This window comes from Lactuca serriola, chromosome 7, assembly GCF_051521515.1.
Source record: "Lactuca serriola cultivar US96UC23 chromosome 7, Lser_US96UC23_V15, whole genome shotgun sequence".
Lineage (NCBI taxonomy): Eukaryota > Viridiplantae > Streptophyta > Magnoliopsida > Asterales > Asteraceae > Lactuca > Lactuca serriola.
The window spans coordinates 132541169-132567551 of NC_136414.1; the positions used below are offsets into that span (position 1 = coordinate 132541169).

Here is a 26383-nt window from a genome sequence, read left to right on the forward strand (position 1 = left end):
TAATCATATTTCGGAATTTTGTGGCCTACTTGTGATTGAGTTATATGCCATCTGCATACCTTGGATTTTCGAATGAAATAGGAGGTCGTCTCCTTTAGAGCAGGTTACTTCGGATGCAGTAACTGTAGCATGCATGAGCGGGGCTCGGTAGTGTCTTGCTAGTTTCGGGAAGGTGACTTTTGGGGATGGATTGGTTATATCCCCAGCCATGGTAAGCTTGTGTTTTCAACAGAGTGGCCAGAGGATGATAGGGAGAATTGGTAATTCTCCCAAGTGTGAGTTGTGAGGAGCTAGATGAATTGAAGTGGGGGAGAACCACCCGTGTGGCCAAGGACAAAAGTAAGTGCAAGACTGGGGTGGTTCCGCAATTTTGGTAAGGAAGGAAGTAGCTCAAGTGGCTGTTTGGATTAACGAGCAGTTAGGTTGGAAGTTGGGGAAACTTTTGAACCTTGAGTTCGCGTCTTCGCGAATAGTTGATGGCTAGTTCGGGGAAACTAGGTCGGAGAGCCTTCAGCAGGCGCGAGTTTAGTCGGGATATAAGGTTGCGGGGTAGCCGCAGCATTCCCCAGCAGCGAGTCAGGGAAGTGATGTAAGATTGCACGTAAGCCGTAACATTCATTAGTAGCTTAGTTAGCGGAGTGTGGGCGGGGGCCCGTATCTCCTACTTCGTGGAGTGTGGGTGGGGGCTCGTATCTCCGAGTTAGCATGATAAGAATCAGGAAAGTTTAGCTAGTTGAGATTAGATGAGGTTGGGTCTGCATAGCCCTAGATAGGTGAGACCTGTGGGAGAGGCCGCTCTGAAGTATAGATGGGTGGGACCCGTGGGCGAGGCCCGTGTTCTTTTAGCAACAGGTGGGACCTGGTAGAGACCTTAGGGTAAGGTAGGGGATCGGAGATCCTAGATCTTCTAGAGCTAGAGTGGTTGGGTTGGTAGAGCAGTTCAGGTAGTCGTTGTATCTTCATAAGTCACTGGGAGCGACTGAGGGAATGTTCTTGCATACGGTAACCGTTGGGGGCGGTATTTCGGGTAATGGTAGATCAGTCGGGACCAGGGTGGTCTCGTTTCATCCGATAGGCAGATGGGAGTCAGAAGGACTTCAGGCAGGAATGATGGTAAGGGATTGGGTGTAAGAAGCCGTGAGCTGATTGGGTGGTGCTAAGTTGCTCACCGCGGAATCAAATGATCTCAGAGTAATGATTTGGCTCGGTGATGTTGTTCTCGTCTGAGCCTTAAACATAGCAGAGAGGGATCTGCTTCTCAAAGGATTGTCTGAATTCTCACGTTGGGTGGAGTTTTTAGTATTGGAGCATCGTTGTGGGACTATTCTGTGAGTATTAGTAGGATGGTCGGCACTGGTAGTGGCCGGGATTGCGGTTTCAGTAGAGGATTGGTCCTCAAAGGAGATTGGTAAGGTTTGTTGCTTATAGTAAGATGCCTTGGAAGTACCGGTGACAGTACAAGGAAAAGGGATGGACCTAATGGGTGAAGTGCATAAAGCTGTAAGCGGATTGTAAGGTAGTTGACGATGGCGGACTTCGAGGATGAAGTCTAGTTTAAGTGGGGGAGAGTTGTAACACCCTGAATTCAGGAGTCCTAGAAAGGAATGGAAACCTCAAAAGAGGAAGGGACTGGTCGAGTAGATGGGGTGACTCGACGAGTAGGAGCGCGGATAGGGTCGCGAGTTAAGTGGCCAACTCGACGAGTCAAAGGACAGACTCGGCGAGTTGGCCAGGTTATGGGAAAACCCTAAATTGGGAGTTGGTGCCCTATTTAAGCATCTAATTCTCATTCTAACAGCCTCATTTGTAGCCTCCATTGTCCAGAACCTGTCCCACGAAACCCTAGTGTTCTCTTCGAGTGTGTGAGCCTTTATTGAAGGATTTAGAGTGTTCTTGAAGTCTAGAAGAAGAAGGAGGAGGTTGGAGGTCCAAGGAGAAGGTTGTAGATCCAGGAAATTTGCTTCATCTTCTTCATTTTCTGGTAATCAAGTTCTCACCTTGACTCTAGTTTGTTTGATCTCCTTATGACCCTTTTTATGAAGTTTATGGTCCATGAAGGATGTCTTGTGGGATTTGGACGTCCCCAAGCTATATCCTTCCAGATTTAGAGGTGTTCAGAGTAGTAAAGACATAAAGTTGGGAGCTTTATGCCATTATACCTCTCCATGCATTGATAAAGTGGCTATTATGGCCTTTTGAGCAAAAAGGGCCATGCATGGGTGCAATGGTAGCAACTTTGTGTGATATCCCGACCCTAGGAGGCCAGATCTGGGTCTTGGATGCCTTGATCTTATCTGAAATCGTCTGAATAGTGTTGGACATAGAGAGACTCGGTGAGTCAGTTGTGGGACTCGGCGAGTCAGGCCAGTTTTTGCCCCAAAACCCTTCTGTTAAGGGTATGAGTTGAGATTCGAAAATGACTCAACCAATCTGAGTCCATAATGGTCATGAAGTTCATCATACTCGACGAGTTTAAGGAAGAACTTGGCGAGTCTAAGGAAATCTCCTTAGTTTATGAAGATGGACTCAACGAGTTGTTCATACAACTCGGCGAGTCACAGACTAGACACATTCATATGTAGATGATGAACTCGACGAGTTCAAGGATATACTCGGCGAGTCATTTGAAATGGTCCCGATTGTATGGTTGAAGGAGGACCCGTCGAGTTCTTGCTAGAATCGACGAGTTAAGTCAAGGTATGTATTGGATTGTAGGGGTATAGACTCGACGAGTTGGTAGAACAACTCGGCGAGTCAAGTCAACTGGAGGATGACTTTAACCGTTGACTTTGACCAAGTTTGACCAGGGTTGACTTTTGGAATATTATGGACTAAATGTTGTTTGGGTATTGATAGTTCGGGAAGCCGAAGGGTCGGCAGTTCAAAAGTACCGGTTAGCAGTCAGAAGTGTTCAGCAAATCTTCAACAGTGCGAGGTGAGTCTCCTCACTATGTGCATGGGTCTACGGCCATAATGTCGACCCATTATGTTCATGTTTATGCTTATATAAAAGGAAGATCCAAGGGTTAGCCCTATGCACTTATTGATATATGTTCCGAGTTACGACCTGATGTCGGGCGAGGCCCGAGGAATGTTAGGATGCTAGAGGTCTTTGTGATTCTTGCATGTGTCGGTATGATAGGATCCGGACCGAGGGTCCGATGATGTGGTAGTAGATATAGGTGTTGATGATGTGGTAGTGGGTGTCGGTGTTGAGGATTGTTTAGATGATGTTGGTGATGAAGTTTTGGTTATAGATGTAAGTGTTGAGGATTGTATTGTTCCAGTTTCTGAAGTTTTAGATGTATTTTCTAAAAACGATGTGGATGTTGTAAGTGATGCCGAGGAAGTGGTAGTCATGGTTGACGTTAATGATTTAGGTACTGGGGTTTTATTCGTAGATGTTATAGGTGCTTTGGATGTGGTTGTTGGTATTGGGAAGCGATTTCTTCATCTTGTAATTGTCTGTTTATGAATTTTGCAGTTGAAATCTTGTTGCGTTTCATAACCTGTGGTGAAATGAATTTAGTTGGTTCACACCGGATGCTCCTTTAGCTTTTGAGTTCGACATCTTTCTTGCTTAAAAATTAACAAAAAAATTATAGTCAATACCAACGTACTAAAGATGATAAACTACTGATGCGAAGAGAGAAACAAATAATAAAAATAAATTATATATGAAGCCATTACTACGCATGCAAACTGTTGAATACAATTAAAACCAATTTACATGTAATTTAAGATGATAATATACATGAAGATGATCAGAGAACAAGAAATGATCATCACGATAACAGTAAATTAAATAAAAATAAATTTTAGATGAGTGACAAACTATATCACCAAAGTCAGTGCACAAACATATAATGAACAAAGATTTAGATCAACTAACCGCCGAAGATGATGATTACAGAAAATGTATACCCTATTTATAATCAGTAAACTTACCCTAATATGCAGCGTAATCGTGTGTAGGTTGGAGGGAAAGGAATTGCGAAATATTTTGAAGCTCCGTTAATGAAAAATTTGAACTATGTTAACTACCGCTAAATATTTAGTAATTCAAATTTATTAAAGTAGTTCCAGATTGATAGATAGGGTATATACATCTAGCTAATGTCAAGAAAGAACATAGACTTACGAGGTGTTCAAAGTATAATTTTAATTTAAAATTATAAACGAGGATTAAACATTAATAAACTATACATCTTTATGCTTTTATGTTTAAACCAAAATTTATATATATAAAAGACGTACGGATCATGTCAATATATTGTAGTTGCTTATGGTGTGATGGTATCACCCATGGATGACATATGGGTCATTGGTCAACATGGTAGTTGCTTATAGTGTCCATGGTATCACCCATGGATGACATATGGGTCATTGGTCAACATGGTAGTTGCTTATGGTGTCCATGGATGACATACGGGTCATTGGTCAACATGGTAGTTGCTTATGGTGTCCATGGATGACATACGGGTCGGTGGTCAACATGGTAGATGCTTATGATGTGATGGTATCACCCATGGATGACATATGGGTCATTGGTCAACATGGTATTTGCTTATGCTTTTCATAGATTACATACGGGTCATTGGTCAACATGGTAGTTGCTTGTGGTGTGATGGTATCACCCATGGATGACATACGGGTCATTGGTCAACCTGATAGTTGCTTATGGTGTCCATCGTATCACCCATGGATGACATATGGGTCATTGGTCAACATGGTAGTTTCTTATGGTGTCCATGGATCACATACGGGTCATTGGTCAACATGGTAGTTGCTTATGGTGTCCATGGATGACATACAGGTCAATGGTCAACATGGTAGATGCTTATGGTGTGATGGTATCACCCATGGATTACATATAGGTCATTGGTCAACATGGTATTTTTCTTATGGTGTTCATGGATGACATACGGGTCATTGGTCAACATGGTAGTTGCTTGTGGTGTGATGGTATCACCCATGGATGACAAACGGGTCATTGGTCAACCTGATAGTTGCTTATGGTGTCCATCGTATCACCCATGGATGACATATGGGTCATTGGTCAACACGGTAGTTGCTTATGGTGTCCATGGATGACATACGGGTCATTGGTCAACATGGTAGTTTCTTGTGGTGTTATGGTATCACACCTGGATGACATATGGGTCATTGGTCAACATGGTATTTGCTTATGGTGTCCATGGATGACATACCGGTCATTGGTCAACATGGTAGTTGCTTATGGTGTGATGGTATCACCCATGGATGACATACGGGTCATTGGTCAACATGGTAGTTGCTTATAGTGTCCATGGTATCACCCATGGATGATATATGTGTCATTGATCAACATGGTAGTTTCTTATGGTGTCCATGGATGACATACGGGTCATTAGTCAACATGGTAGTTGCTTATGGTGTCCATGGATAACATACGGGTCATTGGTCAATATGGTAGTTGCTTATGGTGTGATGGTATACCTATGCATGACATATGGGTCATTGGTCAGCATGGTATTTGCTTATGCTGTCCATGGATGACATACGGGTCATTGGTCAACATGGTAGTTGCTTATGGTGTGATGGTATCACCTATGGATGACATAAGGGTCATTGGTCAACATGGTAGTTGCTTATGGTGTCCATGGTATCACCCATGGATGACATATGGGTCATTGGTCAACATGGTAGCTACTTATGGTGTCCATGGATGACATACGGGTCATTGGTCAACATGGTAGTTGCTTATGGTATCCATGGGTGACATATGGGTCATTGGTCAACATGGTAGTTGCTTATGGTGTGATGGTACCATCCATGGATGACATATGGTTCATTGGTCAACATGGTATTTGCTTATGGTGTCCATGGATTACATACGAGTTATTAGTCAACATGGTAGTTGCTTATGGTGTGGTGGTATCACCCATGGATGACATACGAGTCATTGGTCAACATGGTAGTTGCTTATGGTGTCAATGGCACCCATGGATGAAATATGGGTCATTGGTCAACATGGTAGTTGCTTATGGTGTCCATGGATGACATATGGGTCATTGGTCAACACGATAGCTGCTTATGGTGTCCATAGTATCACCCATGTATGACATACGGGTCATTGGTCAACATGGTAGCTGCTTATTGTGTCAATGGATGACATATGGGTCATTGGTCAACATATATCATTTGTGTCGGTTGGGTATTAAAATAGAAATTGATTTTTCTTTTAATTATGACTTTTGAAAAAAATACCCTTACTAATTAAATATGATTCATTATATGTATTAGGACAATTTGGTAATTTTATAATGGAACATCTTCTGGGAGCCATAACGTTTTCTGACTAAACACATTGTTTCAGTTCTTCACTCTTATTTCAGTCACTTGCAAACAACCCCAATTTCAAAATTCCGACAGTAAAAAAACCCTTAAATCATTTTTGCAGAATCGTTATCTAAGTGAAGGTTTATTATTATGGAAGCCAATACTTCTTCGAAGATGCAATCAAGAAATCAAAGGAAATCATTAACAAACATGCCATTGGAAGTGATGGAGAAAATAATAGTCGACTTGGGAAAAATTTCAGTAGTTGTGGTGTAACGCCCGCAGATTCGGGCTAGTAAATTTAGAGACAATAAGTGTCGAAAATAACTTTTTTATAGAAGATTATTTAGAAAGAACAGTCTTAATAAAAGATGTAGCATATGTTACAAGGATTTCGTACATATAAAGAATGCCGAAATCCGAATTATAATGAAGAAGTTATGGTCCGTCGAAGTTTTGCGACGGAACCGGCAAGACACTACACGACGTAAATAGTGAATTTACGATAGAGTGCTTTTTAGCCTTAGTGATCTAAACAAAAGTTGTAGTATACGTTAAACTGAGAGCGTGCATAAAAAGAACCCCCAAATCTGACTTCGTATGAGGAAGTTATGATTTTTCTAAGATTTGGCCTAGCAGTGCACAACCCGGAATTTGAATTTTAGATCAAGCGGTTTTTGGCCAACGCCGCCTAAATGAGAGTTTAATATTTCATTATTAGTAGCGCAACGATAAAAAGACAGACAAAAACGGAGCCCGTACGTAGAAGTTATGAATTTTACGCAGTCATTTAACAGTATAATATCCTCCTACTGTTAAATATAAGATCGGTCAAGAATTAGCCAATGGAGTCAAAAGGGAAGTTGTAGATCTTGTTTTTACCTACGCGTGGATATAAAGAACATCGAAAACGGAGCTCGTATGCGAAATTTACGTGGTTTAGAAGTCGGCAGGGTGCTGCTGCAAAAGGGGTGATGTGGCACAATCTTGGTCATTGTTTTCTCCCCAAGGCTTGCCACTAGATGGTGACATGTGGCACCAATTTCATCCATATTTCATCCTATAGATACAACCCCTTCCACCCTCATTTCTTCACACCTCCACCCTTCTCTCTCTACTCTCTCTCTCTCTCTCTCTCTCTCTCTCTCTCTCTCTAAACCTCCCAAAACTCCCCTAGCGCTAGAAGAAAACCCTGGAGCACTCGACGGCTCCGAGACGAAGAGCTTTCGGCTTGGAAGTTCTACCCCTGCAGAGCCCGACTTCTAGCCAAACCCCCTCGTAGGTAAGATACGCCTACCCTATTTTAAATATAGCTTTTATTTAAATATAGTATTGTTATTAGGAACTTATAATAAATATTTGGGCTATTATTATGAGTTATATAAGTGTCGTTATAATATCTTTTTAACCACTCGCGGTACGGAGAATCTGGTTTAAAGGGTCACATAGGGTTGTTGGATTTCATAAGTGTTATATGCCAAAATGGTCCTGCCCTCCGGTGTTTTATGTATGGCCCCTGTCTGTACATAGTGGGTGAAGAGTCTTGTTTAACGCTTATATAATAGTAATAATATCTAGACTATTAATTAGTCACGGTGAATATTAGACTAAACTCTAGTGGTAATGATACTAGGTTTCGTCGAAAGAAAATAAATTAATAGAAGCGAAGCGCTGTCTGAGTTCGGATTCACCACCTTAACAAGTGAGTGCATAGTTACTTTCATCATACACATAGATATGAAGTATTTTATATAAACTACGTTCTATATGTGCATATTATATGTATACTAGCTATCTATGCTGGATGAACGATTTTATACAAGTTTTAAATGATTTAAACTGTATATGTATTTTATATCTACGAATATATATTGGGTAAAACATGGGTAGATGAATGATGAGAGATGAAAGATGATATGAGTAAACATTGGCAGCTATAGATTTAGTGCCTAATAAATAACATCGGCAACTATGGATTTAGTGCCTATTGGATAAACGTTGGTAGCTATGGACTTAGTACCAGTTAGACAAATGTTGGTAGCTATGGACTTAGTACCTATTAGATAAACACTGGTAGCTATGGATATAGTACATGATGAATGAACTTTAGCAGCTATGGAATTAGTGCTTTACGAACGAGCATTGACAGCTATGGACTTAGTGTCTGTCGTATAAACCCTGGAAGCAATGGACTTCGGTTTGAAGGAATATAAGATAAATAATTCTTAGGGTAGACCCTTAAGAAATAAGAAGATATTGGGGATGCGTAATTGGGATAATTGTTTGATGATGAAACATAATAATTATATTATTGTGGGTTGAAAACCCTACGTACTCACCAAGTTTCCCAACCTAACCAACTCAGTTCATTTGTATCACAAGTGTCAATATGAAGTTACATTACACTGAGAGATTAAGGAGATATAAATCACTAGTGATAATGAATGTAAGTTCTGTTTATGCTTATGTTTTTGTATTTACGATGGCATCCCAATGTTTTAAAATGAATATAATACATTTCTTCGGAAATGAATTGATAACGTATTTATCATGTTTTTCTGGAAACAAATTCCGTAACATTTTTATTAAAAGAGATAGTCTGATTTTTATAAAGCATAAACAAAATCGGTCTTTTCTGGCCGTGAAAATGAGGATGTCACATGAGGATTTCAGGATGAAGAGTGTGTTAGTTTTGTCTTCGATCATTCTATTTGACAAGTGTATTTGAGCTGTCTTTACATTTTGGAGTGAATGTTGTGTTTCGTTTGCAGTTGCAGATTCTTTAACGAGGCAGGAAAAACGGATGAAGTATATAAACATATGGAGGTAGATGAATTACGATTCCGTGGTTGGTCTGACCAGAAACATATAGTTGTCAACAAATGCATAGTGATGAGAAACCCAAATATTATGTTTAGGAATAGATTTGTACATTGTTATATATATATATATATATATATATATATATATATATATATATATATGCATAGTATTAATTAATTTGTTTCTTATTTTGCATTACCTTAACTAGAAATTATGTGCTTAATGTTTTTTTTTTCAGATGAAGTTATTTTTCTTAGAAGTTGATCATGAAGGGAAAACGATGCTTGAAGAAGCATTTGCATTGGGACATTTGGATTCAACATTTGTCCTGGGAATGATGGTGCTGGCTAAAGGGAGACACAGGAAGCAGGAAGCTTTGGACATGTTGAACAATGCTTACCGCAGAGCAAAAGGTAAGTGGAATCTTAGAGCAAATTGTTCTAAGGTTCATCTCAACTTAAATAGGGAGGGGAGGAAACATGTGCACTTCCATGGCATTCGTAAAACTTTTGCAATGCATAAGTCTATAATTAGTGTGTTAGACGCTTTTGTGAATGGATACAAATGGGTGTTTAGGTGTGAAATTTGTTTGTGGGATGCTTGTTTCGTTAGCTTTTCTAGGGAGTTTGGTATAATTTGTGAGTAGTTTGTTGATATGTACTTTCATATTATGACAATTAATGCTATGTACATTCTTTTGGTTTAATATATGAATATATAGTAATTTACTTGATAAATAATTACTTGATTTTGTTACTTGATTAGTAAATATGTTGTTTTGTTAATAAGGGACTAAAAGAGTAATAGTTTGGAATGAGGTTTGAATAATGTGTTTTGGACTGTCACTATTAGTGTTTATATTGTATTGTGATTATAGTTGTATGTAGCATATGTTTATTCTTTCCTGGTATTATATATATATATATATATATATATATATATATATATATAATACAATAGTAAAGGCATAAACATACATGTATTTTATTTTGGATTTGGTAATTTGGTTTAATATCAACTAGTGGAGAAACCATGCTTTGTATGGGGTAAAATTGTAAAGGCATAAACATAGGGACTAAAAGTGGCAACAAAGAAAAAGTATTGTGGCTAAAATCAAAGTAAAAAAAAGTTACTATAAACATAGGGACTAAAAGTTGCAACAAAAGAAAACTATTGTGTCTAAAATCTAAAGTAAAAAAGTTTACTGTTAAAATCTTGTTCCACTTTTAATATATATATATATATATATATATATATATATATATATATATATATATATATATACACACACATGAATATATACTAGTAATTTGGTGAAACGTTAATATAAATGTATTACATTATGGATTATGATATATATATATATATATATATATATATATATATATATATATATATATATATATATATATGTTATTTTTGTCTTTTTCATTTCAACAATCAAAAGTCCACTGTTACCTAGCTATAAAAGGTTATAATATTTGAATAATGTGTTTTGACACAAATACCCTTAGTATTCACATATTTGGAATGATTTCAGGGGCAATTTGGTCTTTTTGCACTCTAAATTGTTAAGGCACCATCATACCTCTGACATCACGTCGGCGTTCTAATTCTTCAACCATTCAGAACATCTCAACTTTTCCGGACGATAAATCTGCATACAAACACTAAAACCCCCAAATCATCGAAGGATAATCGTTCTTAAAAACGATTTTCTCCAATAATAGAGACTCTTGTACTCCTCTCGACCAGATCATCATAAAGTAAGTTTTTTCCATACCCTGTTACACTGTCTTTCATACTTACGCTTAATTTAAAAAAAAATGAAATCAACTACTCCAATGTGTATTTTGTAAGTAGAATGTTGAATACTAGAAGTTGCCATTCGTTATATGATCTCCCACTAGAGATTTTGAGTCGGATATTTGTAGTATTAGGGGCAGAATCTGCGAAAGATATCATCTATGCAACACTTTGGTAATTTTCAATAAACATCAACTAATGAATGTATATTTGATGAAATACAACTTTATTTATTTGTTATTTACTGTGTATTTAAATTTTGTAAGTTCAAAGAATCCTCAAATGTATAGAACAGCACGCATTGACATGTTTAAAGGAATGGGTCCCAAAAATCTGAAAGTTGGGTTATTTATACGCACATGTGCATTGCATAATAACATTGAAGCCATGTTCAGACAAGGAATATTATGTGTAGTTTCAGTAATTATATGTAATCTATACCATTTGTTAATATTTAGTGTCATTGATGTTATATATTGATATTGTTATTATGTCAACACGGTGAGTGCTTTTATTATGACAATTTTGATTTAGGATTGACTTTGTTGAGACAAGCAGCAAATGAAGATCATCTTGAGGCAATTTAATTGCTTGGAATGATCTACATTTCAAGAGGGCCTCATCAATGTGATGAAGGTATGTATATATGGTATATATGTAAATTATATTATATATATAGTTAATTAAGGCATGTTTGTAGTTTGGGGTTAGTATTTAGTTGTGTTGTGTATTATAATATTTACCATTGTATTGAAAAGGATACATTGGATTAATTGATGGATATTTTAATGTGTAGGTTTACAATTACTTGATGCCTATTTTGGCTGGGCAGTTCCGGATGATAGGGAGTACATGGGTGTTGTTGATAGTGCCAAAGAGTTGTTGTGGGTTGTTGATGTTGTTTATAGACTTACAACAAATAACATCACATTCCAATGTGAAGACCCACGTCATTCTGTTAAAGGTGCATTTGCAATAGGCCATGAAGAGGATGAGGATCAACAAAGATATTGCATGGTTTGTCGTTGGTATGTAGAGTATGGTAAGTTTTGTATATTTCTTAAAAATATAAATGGTTCATAATAGATTGGACATTGAATATTAGTGTTCATATTACATTGTATATGAAGGTGTATACTACTATAATTTTATTTTGGTTTTATGTTTACATCATTCTGTTAAAATGGCATTTTAGTCATTTTTGCTTGCTATGTTGTTTGAGTAAGAAGAAGTATACGTAAAACCCATGTTATTTTTGTGATGAAGTATAGTCAATGGAATTAAAAATAAGTTTGTTATGAATTCGTTATTAAGGAAAATAATCTACATAGATTATATACTTTAACATGTCCGATTTTAAGGGTGTGCAAGAGTGCAACCGCACAAGCCCCGGAAAAAATAGTCATTATAATAAAATTATATGGTTAATTAGTCATTATATACTATGTTTTTCAATAAATTATACACAACTTGATTAGCACAATTCGCTTAATCGCCCCCTTTTCTAGCATAAGCTTAAGTTCGAGTCCGCTTGCCAGCAATATCTACTTTTATAATTCACTTTTACATTTTTAGTCATTAGTTTATGCCACATATTACCAATTCAAAAGCATTTCATTCAAACCATATCTTACAAATTCCATTGATCATAATAATAATTCATCCATAGAATAAGAAAATTAATTAAGCATAAAACATCCCAACAAATGTCGTCACAAATTAGCTATGTGTTTTGTTCCATAGCAAAACAAGCAAACGAAATCATATTCTATAGCAGAATTCCCTAGAAAAATACCTACGAATGATACTTACATAGCAAATCAACTATGGATTTGGTTTTCGTCACAAACTTCGTTGCATAGTAACCACGATAATTAATTTCATAGCAGCAGTACAACGGAAAGTGATTTCGTAACAAATGTAGTTGGAAAATTGCTACAAATTTTTGTTCCATAGAACTATCGGTAGCATAATACCAACGGATATGGAGTCAGTAGCATTTTCCCTAGAAAGTCCCATTCTCGCTACCATAAATAAAATATGTAGACAATGTGGTAGCAACATTGCTATGGAACGACATTCCATAGCACGATCCATTGCAGATTAACAATGAAAATACGTTCCATAGCGACTTTCCCTAGAAAAATCGTGTTTTTATTGTAGTCAAATTTGATGGTTTGAAAGTCGTAAAGTCTTTATACTTGCATCTGTTCCTTTGAATTCCTTCATCATGGTTATTTCTTCTAACCACTTGTTGTTCAGCTTGACTAATGGTTCTACTAAAGTTTCCTTCTTCCGACTGTCCCTCATTTAGTTCAGGTTGCACAACTGGTACAGTAGGTTCATCCTTATTATTATGCAACATTTGTCTCATCTCCTCCCTTTGTTTGGCCATCATAACCCGAATCATTGTTTGGACTCCTTCCATCGTGATTGGCTCGGGTGCAGCTGATACCTCTGGCGCATGCTCAATCACTCGTGGCTTAGGCTGCATGTTTCCATTAGCGTTTCCTAATCCGATGCGAGTTCACACCATGTCTATATATACACCAAAGCAGGCGAATTAAGATATTTATTTACGATAGATGTTTAAATCCTCCTTGTATCTCTAAAAAGTTACATGCCAGTTCTAATATCGTAGATAAATGTTTAGAAATCTGAAGACATAAAGTTTCCAGATTCGGTCGGCAATAGACCATAGATCCGAGAAATTAATAGTATCATAAGGCATGTAAGGCATTTTAAATAAATCATTTAGCACATAAAATGAATTTAGGCATCTTTCCTAAAATAGGCTAGTGTTCGTCTATATATATATATATATATATATATATATATATATATATATATATATATATATATATAACATACACTCATCTCACAATCATCGCTAAACATTCTAAGTTTAAGTCTAGAAATCCTACAATTTTCTATTTCGCTTAAACTAATGCTCTTATACCAACTGTGACATCCCCAATTTCACGACTAGAAAAGACCAATTTGTTTATGCTTTATTTAAAAATCAAAGTATCGTTTTGAAGAATAATATTGTGGAATTTTTTCTCAAAATATGATAAAGATATTATCAAATCATTTCTGAAGAAATGAATTTTAACTATATTAAAAACGTTGCAATGTCATCATCAATACATTACATAAGCATAAACGGAAAATAGCATAGGCCTTACACCATCTATTATTCTACTGGCATATAATCCAAAATTCTCTCATTTGTTCATCACACCGGTGCTCTTGTGCCACTACCTGTAATACAAGAAACTGAGTGGCTTAGGCTTGGAAGCCTGGTGAGCACATAGGGTTTTTCAAACCACAATAATTAAGTTCTTTAATTTCATCAAATCAATCAACCCGATTACCCGTTCCTGTTAGCCTCACTTTCTATCCCTAAATTATCTAATTTAAGGGACCTAGCATAAGGATTATCTTCGGGATTGACAATAATGCTTAGGGGATTCCTCGGCAATATATGTTAGTAAGGCAACCATGAGGGGGATGGAGTGCACCCGGTGAACACGTTGTTCACAAACACCTGCATGTTGCGAGCCTATCAGCGTTCCACTAGACTGTCTATAATAGTCCGTGGTCATCATCTATACTCCGCTAGATGACTAGATCAGCTTTAACATCAAGGCCCCTTGTCATTTATTTCATCTTTCATCATCTATATCATCTACCCATCTTTACCCAACATAATTATAGGTATAAAATACATATATAGTTTAAATCGAGTAAAACATGTATAAATCGTTCATCTAGGATAGATATCAGGAACACGGATAATAAGCACATATAACAAGTAATTTATATTAAATACTTCATATCTATGTGTAAGATTAAAGTAACTATGCACTCACTTGTTAAAGTGACTACTCGTAATGAGTCTGTGATGATGGTGAAACCCTACATTCCCAACTCATAAAGGAATTGACAGTGAACTTTAGTTTAAGATTTTCACAAAACATTTGTTTCAGTACCTTCCTTCGATATTCAAAATTGTATTCCTCTCATTTTGTGTGATCTTGATAAAATGTTCCTTACCCAAGACATTTTTGCCCAACATGATCGAGTACTTATTTTTTTAGAATATGATTTTTGTCTGAATATCAGTTCGTATTTTTGTCACTTTATAAGTTTATCTCACCTTTGTTTGTCCTTGACTACACTTTGCTTGTCCTTGACTACATTGGTCATACAGGTAATTTTGATCATTGAACTCACACTTATGTTAAGTTGTGATTATGAAAAAAATTAAGCCTACCTTGGAAGCCTAAATAAAAGAAGCCCTTCAATACTCCTTCACGAGTATTCAATTTTATTTCATGGGAAACCACACAAGCAGTTTGATATCTCTCTTGATATTGAATGATGTGATCTTTGCCTAGGATCCATCTGCTTTTACATCGAATGTTTATTTGATGTCACTATACACACATTTTTGTTAACCTTGGTTCCTACTATCTCTTTGGCACACAATTTCATAAAAATACTCGAGCTCTTGGGTACTACCAACTTAAACCTAGATTTTGCAAGTCTGTCTATGATTTTGTTTTTTATCCCAAAGGCGAATGAGCCTTTCCTCGAAACAAATGTCCAATGACGGTTCTTATCCTCTTGGGGCACACGAAACGTTCGATTAATGTGACAGTTTGGTTACTTCACAGTTTTCCAGGAAAAAGTGCTTATTACTTTTCAGACGTGTCGACTTTTACGGCAACTGGCCCACTTTCCAAGGATATACGTGGTAGAATTTCATTGATGGTCGTTTCAAATTCAAATTGTGTACTAAGTATAAAAGGAATTGGGGGTCTCAAATCAAAACTTTATTCATCCTGGTTGAATTTTTTCCCCAAAATCTTTCTTCCTTATATTTATCTCTTCACACTATTCTCTAAAACCCTAACAATGGTGGCACCAACTGGTCATGTTGATCCATCATAAACTACCTTTGAAGCCACATCTCAACCCCTGTTGGAGATTCAGAGTTCCAATTATCGAGTTCAACCAGACATTTCCAAGTATCCAAAGGAGTTACATATGTTGATCATTGCTCTTACTCACTCCGTGCTCTCAACGGTGATGACTTCTTCCTTTTCAGTGCCCATGACTTGGTTATCCTTGGCCGGTTCTACTGTTGTGTTCAATAAAACCTCCAAAGTTGTGACATTTCATCTTACGAATGAAAAGAAGTATAAGCTCACGTAGAAACACTTTGCACATATCATGAAACTTCCAAACACTGGTCCGTTTTATGAAGTGACGAATAAACATGTGATACATATGTTCAATGAAATGGGTCATCAACCCCCACTCACCGGAATCAGTCAGTTCAAGAAGTCTTCTTTACCCCGTATCTGGAACTTTTTGTTTGGGATTTTTCTACGTTGTCTCACAGGTCGAAGTGTTGGTCTTGATAAAGCCAAATTGGAGATATATGCCTTGATTGATGGGCTATATTATGATTTAAATGTGGATTATGTTACACAGTTATGAGAGGAGTTTGGAACCGTTATCTCACACACCAATGTTACAAATGGTGTTTCTTGTGCTAGATATTAGAGTATGATTCTACAAGAGGTGTATGAGAAAGAAGGAATCATCATCCTATCTGATGTTCCAAAAGTAGAGTTCACCCTCTATCAACATCTAAAAAGTGTTGAAGATGATCCAATGGTTTTTCCTTCAGTAGCACGAATTCCTGTTGCAATGCTTCGGAAGGTGGATCCAATTAATCCGGTTCTTGTTGTTTATCTGTCAACAATCAACCCTAATGTGCAAATAGGGGTTTTGCTCCGAGAGGAATCGAAGGTACTTTGAAATGTGGTAAAGGTTCAAAGAAATCCACGAAGGCTACACAACCTAAGTTTGATCATGTGACAGTGGAAAAGGAAGTTACAAAATCTGTTCAAGATCGTGTTGTTCACGAAACTCAAAAGGAAGTGGTTCCTTTAAAAATAGGCATTCTTAAAAGAACTAAGAAGCCAGTACATAGACCTCGTCATTCACCAAAGGAGGGTTCTGTTTCGAAAATCAAGAATATTCACAAACCACAGCTAAATCGAAGGGGTGTGATCATTCATGAAATTTTAGCTCTTGTTTCTCCTTCTTCAAAGAAACGAAGAGCACATGCCATGGTAAAGAAGATCAATAAGAAGAAGAAGCAATTGGAAGATCCTCTGGATGAGGTTGTTCTGGAGACTGATTTCGAAGATGGTAGTGATCAATCTCCTAATCGCACTATAGATATTGGCTTTGCATCACCTCAGAGGGACTCTACAGTCAAGCCAACTTTCGAGGCGACTGGAAGTCTAGGTGGCTTTGTGAAAGTATCTAATACAGACAGAACCACTACTTTGGGTGATCCTTCAACTAACTTCGTCCCTGTGAAGACAATAGTCATACCACCCGAAGTTTCGATGGATGAATCTGTTTCGGAGGAGGTTTGAACTTCATGAATCCCTGTGAACATATCTAATATGGACACAAATGTAAACAAGGGTGATGGGATGTCGACTTTCAAAGCTCAAGGTAACACTTCTGTTGCAACTTCCTATGTTCCAATTTCCCTTATTTTATCATCCACAATCGAAACTACACTCATTGACACTTCTACTTCCTTACCACCATTTCATACACCCAATCCCACTTTGTTTCCTGCTTCAACTATATCACCTACTTATAAAAATATCATGAATCAACCTATTACTTCTCTTTTCTATTCTTAATCAACCGAGGGTGAAAAATCAGCTCCTTAAGAAAATCATGATGAAGATGATGTAAGGATCTCTTTTGTTGAGATTCAGTTTGACCCAGAGGAGGAAAACATTCCTGGTTATATGCTTATGTCATGAAAGCAGTTCAAGATTTTAAATCACAAGCTGAATTTGTTGTTACAGATTCAGGCTGATACAGGTGGTCGAAATATTGTTTCTGGGATTGAGGTTGATATGATGTTGAATCACAAGAACGTTGGTTGAAGTTGGCCATGGGAAATATTGAAAGACAACAGGAGGATTGTTTGAAACTCCATGCAAACAATGTTTAGTTTGAAGTCAAGAAGCTTCGTGATGTAGCAAAAGAAAGGCATATTCTTTTTGTTGAATAAGTGAAGAACGTTCGGGAGTCTGTCAATGTTAAAGTGGCAGAGCTTAAATCTGAAATGTCAAAGGAAGTTGCCAAACTTGATCAGAATTATTCAACTCTTCAGACCAAGGTTGATGTAATTGTTGATGTTGTTATGAAGGTTGTGGAGTATTTTAATTCACTTTCTACTAAGATTGATTCTAAGATAGAGACTGATTCGAAGGTGTTTGCCAAGTTGGATGAAATTTTGGTGAGTTTGAAGGAGTCAATTTAGAAGTTTGATACTTTTCCTAAATCCTCTATTTCTCAAGAGTCTTTATCACAGATGTTTTCTTCCTTAGAAACTAATCTGAAAGCCGAACTTGCTCCTCTCCTAAAACTTGTTAATTTGATGCCAACTGATTCCCCACCTATCAAACCAGGGATGCAAGGGGGAGATAAGGGGGTTGACTCATCGAAGGATCTTGATCAAGGAAAGGTTGTTGGTAAGGTGATAAGCACGGAAATTTCAACATCACTTCCTACTTCTATGTCAACAACCTCAACCACAATGACTTCAACGCCATTAACCAAAGGCATAGTCATTGGTTCTACTGTTGGGGATTCAAGTTCGAAGCCACCATATTCCGATCAAGTTAAAGGTGATAGAGGCAAGGGTATTGTGAAGGAGATTTCGGAGGAGGAGAAAAAGAATAATGTTGAGAAAGAAATCGAAAGACAAAGACAGATTAACAGCATCTTAAGACAAAGGCAAGGTGATCTACTAGGTCTTGATAAAGGAGACCCAACCAAGCAATACTATTATGAGACAATTGAACATATTGTTTCTCTTGGGAATATGTATGATTTTAGGAAAATTCTAGAAAAGAGTTATGAGATAGAAAATACTAATTTCAATCAGCTGGATTGTCCCATCAATCATATGATGTTTATCTCAGCTTAATATCAGTTGGTGGATAGGTTTGATGACAAGGAAGAATATAAGAGATTAAAGTTGAGATTTCATGCAGTCCTTGGAAAAAAGGAAGAGTAAGTATGGCCCTTAGTGAAAATAGTTAAAGTTCTGAGTGTATCCAAGGATAAATTGTTTGAAGGATTGTTACAGAACTTTCATTATCATATGGTTCGAGCTAACAATGTAGCATGTGACTTCTTAGTGGCAGAATTTCCTCTGATGAATCTGAATGATCTTATCAACATTGCGAAGATCTTGAGTAGTGTTGATGTGTCGAAAGTTAATAGCAAAGAAGATTTCTTGATAGGTTTTGCTCATATCAAGCTGTTCATAGATAATCACTATGATTGTCTAACTTTGACTAATGTGGAGCTTGCTTTGGCAATGGGTCGACAAGTAACAGTGCCATAATCGTTGCTGAAAGGTCAAGGAAGTCTTAAGAATTTCGAAGATAAAGAGATTTTTGTTAAGCCTCTGGGAGTTGTATTTGTTGGGAAGAAGAAGAATCAAAAGATTACAAAGTTTTTGTTCAAAGTTGAAAATGTGGAGAGATATACAAATACACAGTACACGGGTCTTCTTGTTCGTCTTAATAACTGCAAAAGGAACACAACTGGTGATAAGGCTGAGATTCGAAAGATGATTATTTGGTACACGGAGATTCGTAGAGTACTTCATCAAGCAACGAAGATGCTAATGACATAAGATTCAACACTTCTCACAAAGGTGGAGAATGTAGAGTTCGAAATGTGTTGTGAGATGTCGAAGCATCTTTTGTTATGTCTAGTTTCGAAGTATGTGTTGTATATTCGAACATATGTATTTCATAAGGGCATTTTTAGAGTTCGAAGCGTATGTGAAATTCTGCAAGTACATAGAAGTAATCTAGAAAACCCATCAATTCTAACATGCAATTCCTGAAAAGATCCTTAGCCTACATACAAGCATGCATTGAACACAATTCACATATCAATAGATATAATAAGTATGAATATATATCAGGAATCACTCTCCTTTATGAGCTCCGACTGACTGTACGCATTGCATCCCTTCTTTTCATATAAAATCACTTTTCAAAAATGTTTCTAAAAAATCTCAAATCCTTAGTTTCAGTTTGGAATAACACGAATCTTCATCCAATCACTCAAACCAGGGCTCTGATACCAACGTGTCAGGTCCTGATTTTCAACAAAAAATTTTCATTTTTAAAACATAAATAGAATAACTGCAAACCCCTTTTTTATTTGGAAGATCATATTCTAACATTCATTAAACATAAAATAGAGTTTAGGGGAAGTCTAAAAACATAATTATTTCTTCGATGTGAGTACAGTCATGCTGGAGCCTTCAAACGATCAAATGAACAACTTGAAAAACATTTTATCCACAACTATATGCCAGGACTTAGTAAGTTCCCCATAATACCACATATAACAATATACATACAATGCAAACAAAGAATGGCCTTCATCACAAAGTCGATCCGCCCCCTTGACCTTCATCATAAAGTTGGTCTACCCTTTTGGCCTTTAACTTAAAGTTGGTCCGCCCCGAGTATCTTGGTCTTCAACATAAAGTTGGACCACCCTCAACTCACAACCTTATATGTTAACACATATAACAGATATACAGACAAACAATCCAACACAACATGTAGTTGACTAACTAGTCTATTCGCCTAACAGCACACTTCATCCTAACATATAGATGATACATATTGTAATATATAGTATAGTGAGAAAACTCACTTGAATAGTCTTGAAGCAGCTAAGTAGGTTGGTTTGCAGCAGCTCAACCAGCACGTAACAACCTATAATATACTATACTAGTTACTGACTATTTGAGCATAAGAACTCATATTTTGATCCTTCAGTAATCCCACAATATATTTTCATGTCTATTAAATAAGATCACTCAATCAAGACAGTCGGGAGGCATGACCATTTCGGCATACAACTTTTTTGAAATCCAACAACCATGCTAACGTGTCTATTGTAAACACATCTCCTGTAGTGGACCAATCAGCACATAACTAAAATCAATGGCTAATCTAAGTTTTATATGGTTCATAACAATGACTATGAATATAAGCAACTATAGATAAGAGTAAGTGTAACTTACTCGATTTGATAAAATCCGAATAGCCGTGAGCAGAACTTCGACGCCATCTTTCTTATATCCTTCGAAAGTTCCATAGCTTAGCTAACCAAATTACAGAACGAGAAGTCAAATCACGAGGGACGGAAATGCTCGAGAAAGAGGGAAGGAGACTCTTTGAAAGAGAATGGGGCAACAAAATACGGATAGGTGGCTCTCCTTTTATAGGTGAAAATTTTGAGGCTCCACAGCGCCTGTCCGTCAGCTTTTCCTCTTTTGTGCACACAAGTTTGAACATGTGGAGGTAGGTGCATTTAATGCACCACGCCGCGGTGATTTTTATAAATTCTCCAAAAATTTTAAAAATCATATATTTTTTACACGACCTCTGTTTTCGACATTCTTTATACCTTTGTGTTCGTCTTGACGGCTACTATAACTTTCATGTTGATAATTTTAGCTAGAAAGCAATATATTTTCACTTTGATTTATATAAACAAAAGTTTATATTAATTAACTTTTATAAGTGAAAACAGATGTTACATTTATGTTCTTAGCTTGAAGAAAAAAATCATTCCAATGGACCTAATATGATATATAAGAAGAAGAAAAAGCGGAAACATGATCTAGGATTTTAGATTCGATTATTCGAACGATATTTATGACGCACGTGAGTTAGGGGGATAAAAGTTTACCTGTTGGTAACTGAATCCGTTAATGAAATAAAAAAGAATAGGTTAAAATTGTTTTTTTTAAGAAAAATTTAGGTGTAAACTAGAAAAAAAATACAAAAGATATTGTCTTTTATGAAAAAAAAAATCAATTTACCTATTGGTGAGCTGTTGGGTATCAAATAACAAGTGAAATATAAAAATTAGGCCTTTTTTGAAAAAGAAAAAAGTTTAAAATTTTAAAAAAAATCAAAATATAAAATCTTTTAAAAAAATCGCCCTTTATAAAGAATTCACAAAGGCGTTTCACCTCAAGTTTAATACTACGTATCTTTAAGGTCGCATCTAATACATAAGGTATAACACGTCACATTTTAATTTTACATTTTAAATCCGAACACTTTGAGATTGCAACTGTAAGCTATAATACCTCAACATGTTTTATAGCCTTTTTTTAATACAACTTATTAAATATTATATGTATTTAAATTTTTTTTGCATAAAAGTATTTCTAAGTGTTATAAAATAAAAAAAAAAAATTAAAATACTTGTATAAAAATTATAAATAAGATAAAAATAAAAATGTAATTTTTTAATAAAATATAAAACAAGTGTAAAACATTATAAATACACTCGTATGAAAAATATTTGTACGAAATATAAAAAAAAAATATTGTAAACAAGTTTAAAACTTTGTAATTAAAAAATTGTCAAAAGTATTTATAAAAAGTCTTAAAAAGATTTTTAAAAAGCCGTAAAAACACTGTAAAAATAGATTTATAAAAAAAAAACAAAATTTAATGTAAAATATTAAACTAAAAAGGTTTGGAGCTTAACAAAATTTAAAATTAAAATCAAATTATAATAAAATTTAAAACTTGAATAAAAAATGTAAAATTGAAATCTGATATGTTATTTCTGATATAACATGTATAACAGGTGTCATATTACGTGTCTTTTATAATATTATTTTAGTTGTTAGCAATCGAAAATAATTTCAATATTTCATAGTATCTTTTTCAAAAACAATTTATATGAATTTCAAAATACCTTTTCACCTAAAAAGTTATGTTCCGACCGATCAAGTAGTATTTTCTAATTTTTAATAAGATGATCTAAATAATACTATAATCTAATTAAAAGTTTTTGGCTTAATGGTATGCCGATATGTTAAAAAATATAATTCTTTTTTAATAAAATTAAAAAAATATTCGAAAATTAGAATTGTTGTGACAGTGGACATGTAACCTCAAAAATGCCGTTTCTTATTGCACTTTGTCTCCAACACATTGCCGCCTCAACCATCGCTCCAAGACACACACAACTCAACTCCTCCCTTTCACCATCATCTTAGTTTAGTCCGACGCCATCAACAAAATCCACATCAACATATCATTAGATTCATTTAGTTCTTTCTTCTTTCTTCTTTCTTCTTCAGTCACAACAACTCATCCCTTTCGTTTGATTTTCATTATGTTATCCTTGTCACCCTGAAACCCTAGTTTTTTCAGTCCCTCAAAATCAACAGTGAGAGGTTTTCGTTGCTAGTCTGCTACTGAGTTATGATTCGATGTTGGGTTCCTTCAGATAGGTACAGATTGGATGAGCAAAAATGGAAATTCAAGTGCGATTTGCGAACCTTGTGAGCTTCTACTCAATTAACTTCCTTTTAGTACATTCGATTTGTTTCCATAGTTCTTGAATGAACAACAAGGTATTTGATTTATTGGAGAATTGAAGAATAAGATGAGGGCAAGAACCGAAAGAGATGAACTATCTAAAGATTTATCAGCGGGGGTAACGAAACCTTTATGCTTTCTTATAGTTTTTGTGATTGGGATAGTGATTGGTTTAGCTTCAAGTTCACATGTCGATAGATATTTCACTTCACAGCCCTATAATCTTAATCGGGGTCGTGAATCTATACCCCCTAATTCTCCTTCTACTTCTAGCATCACACAAACTACTTATGATCAGAAGTGTACAACTTCTACTGATATTGTGAGTAATTGTGTGAAAGACGAGTGTTTGAGTATGAAAAGCTTTCTATCGCAAAAGAATCTGAGCCATAGTATGACAGATGAGGAGCTTTTTTGGAGAGCTTCATTGGTGCCTGAGAAAGCACATTATCCGTTCGATAGAATGCCTAAGCTAGCTTTTATGTTCTTGACAAGAGGACCTCTTCCATTTATTCCATTGTGGGAGAGGTTTTTTAAGGGTCAAGATGTGAGAAAGTATTCGATTTATGTTCATACAAGTCCTGAGTTTGATCTTGGTGTTTCAAATTCTTCCGTGTTCTACAATCGGCAGATTCCTAGTCAGGTATAATTTTCTTGCTTCAATCTTGTTATGATGTGTAGTGATAAGAAATCAGTTATATTGTCATAATGTTGGGATATGAAAAAAAAATCGGATAGAATTTTCAAAGGACAATGCCTTCATAACAAAAAAATCGGAAGTACATTGATGTTATAGAAAGAAATGAAAGTATGATGCTATTATAATCAACAAATAGATGAAAGTACATTGTTATCTTTTGCATTTAGCCACTTTTGATTTGCTTCTCAAAATTGATAAAGAATAGAAATTCGTAAACATTTATTATTATTAATTTATTTTATAATTTATTAATTACCTATTAATTAATATACTAATCATCATATTCATGTTAATATTTTATTGAATATTTAACTAACATATATGTTAATGTGTCAACGGGGACCACTTTCGAAAGATTCTCTGCATTGTACTATCAGTCCAGGATAATTGCAAAAGCTGACGTGACACTGATACCGACACGACAATAACAGACATCTAACCGTTTATTCTTTTTTCCATTTCCAGGCGGTCGAATGGGGAACCGTATCTTTAGTCGACGCGGAACGCCGACTTTTATCCAACGCACTGCTCGACTTCTCAAACGAACGATTCATTCTCCTATCCGAAAGTTGCATTCCAATTTACAACTTCCAAAAAATCTACAAATACCTAACAAAATCCATCTATAGCTACCTCGATTCCTACGATGACCCGTCACGATACGGGCGGGGCCGTTACAACACCTATATGAAACCTGAGATCCGGATCCGCGACTGGCGAAAAGGGTCACAATGGTTTGAAATGCATCGGGCACTCGCGATTAAAATAATATCGGATACAAAATATTATGATTTATTTAAAAAGTATTGTACGGATGATTGTTACCCCGATGAACATTATATGCCGACTTTTGTGCATATGTTTTATGGGGAGCTTAATTCGGATAGAACGGTGACGTATGTTGATTGGTCGGTGGGGGGCCCGCATCCCGTGATCTTTGAGGGCGGAGATATTACCAAGGGTGTTTTGGAAAGTTTGAGGAAGAGTGGGAAGAATTGTGTGTATAATAAAGGGACAACGGATGTTTGTTATTTATTTGCTAGGAAGTTTGATCCAAGTGCTTTAGAGCCGTTGCTTGAGATCTCATCAGAAGTTCTTGAATATTGAAGAAGATATGGTTGGGGAGATTTTTTTTTTTTTTTTTTTTTTGAGAAAAGATTGTTGTGGGTTTTTAGTGTGTTATTGGGTAGTGATTGGTTTAGTTAAAATGTAGAAAAATTTTGGGGTATTGTTTTGAATCTAACATTTATGGTAAACGTGCTAAATAGTTGTTGTAATGGGTTTATAATTTTATATGATCATGTTGTAGTCATTGTTGTTTTTCTACTAAGCTATTTGTTGTTTTTAATGGATTATTCATTCCATTGTTGCTGACTTTTCTTTATTGTTGTTTTAAATGTTGTTTAAGTGGAACAAGCTGAAGTTCCTTTCGATTGTTTTGAACGTGCAAGGTTTACATCAATCGATTTTTCACTTGGATCTACAATGGTTTAAAATCAATTTCTTCTACACCTAGAATTTCCTCTAAGCTTACAAGGTTACTTTTCAGTTTAACTTGTTAAGGCGATATTAGTACAAACAGATTATAATGATGCATTGGATGCACTTGGAAGTAAAAGACAAGCACATTATGCAAGAAGTTCTAGAAGAAAGTTCTACAACTCTTCTTCGGTTTAAACGGAAAGAAACATGCATGAAAAAAAAAGGATCTTGCTCGGAAAATGCTATCTATATTTCTCCTTTTCTCGTTTTTTTGCTTCCCGTATTAATTGATTTGATTTGAACTAACATTTTTAACATTTTGATTTGATTTATTGCCTAATTAATAATGTATTTCTGAATGGGTCCTATTAAATATATTCCTATTTTTTTAGTAAAATATTTATATAAAATTTATGTCTAATCAACTATACATAATCACATCCTCCATCTAATTATTACTCACGACATATAATTAAATAATATATTCTATAGGGGTATTTTATTTGTCTGATGATTCTGTTTGAAATAATATGAGTATTGTAGACATTTAAATCTATTTTACCAATTTAAATTGTATTGCCTTAAATTTTCATTTATTTCCCTTTTACTTTAATCCATTTTACTAATTCAAACTGTATGATATTATATTTTTTACTTTTTTCCCTTTTAGTTTACTGTATTATTTTTTTAGAATTTCTTTTACAAATTGTATTTTTTTTTACAAATTGTATTGTTTTAATACAATATT

At 35.7% G+C, this 26383-nt stretch overlaps 1 protein-coding gene across 1 annotated transcript; it reads left to right on the top strand.

The window, feature by feature from the left end:
• Window positions 1-23061: 23061 nt before the first annotated feature.
• On the top strand, window positions 23062-25451 carry LOC145064862 (glycosyltransferase BC10-like). Its single transcript, XM_079012232.1, has 2 exons — window positions 23062-24096; window positions 24619-25451. Exons 1-2 carry the CDS (start codon window positions 23521-23523, stop codon window positions 25258-25260), a joined length of 1218 nt encoding a protein of 405 aa, XP_078868358.1. The 5' UTR covers window positions 23062-23520; the 3' UTR covers window positions 25261-25451.
• Window positions 25452-26383: the final 932 nt, after the last annotated feature.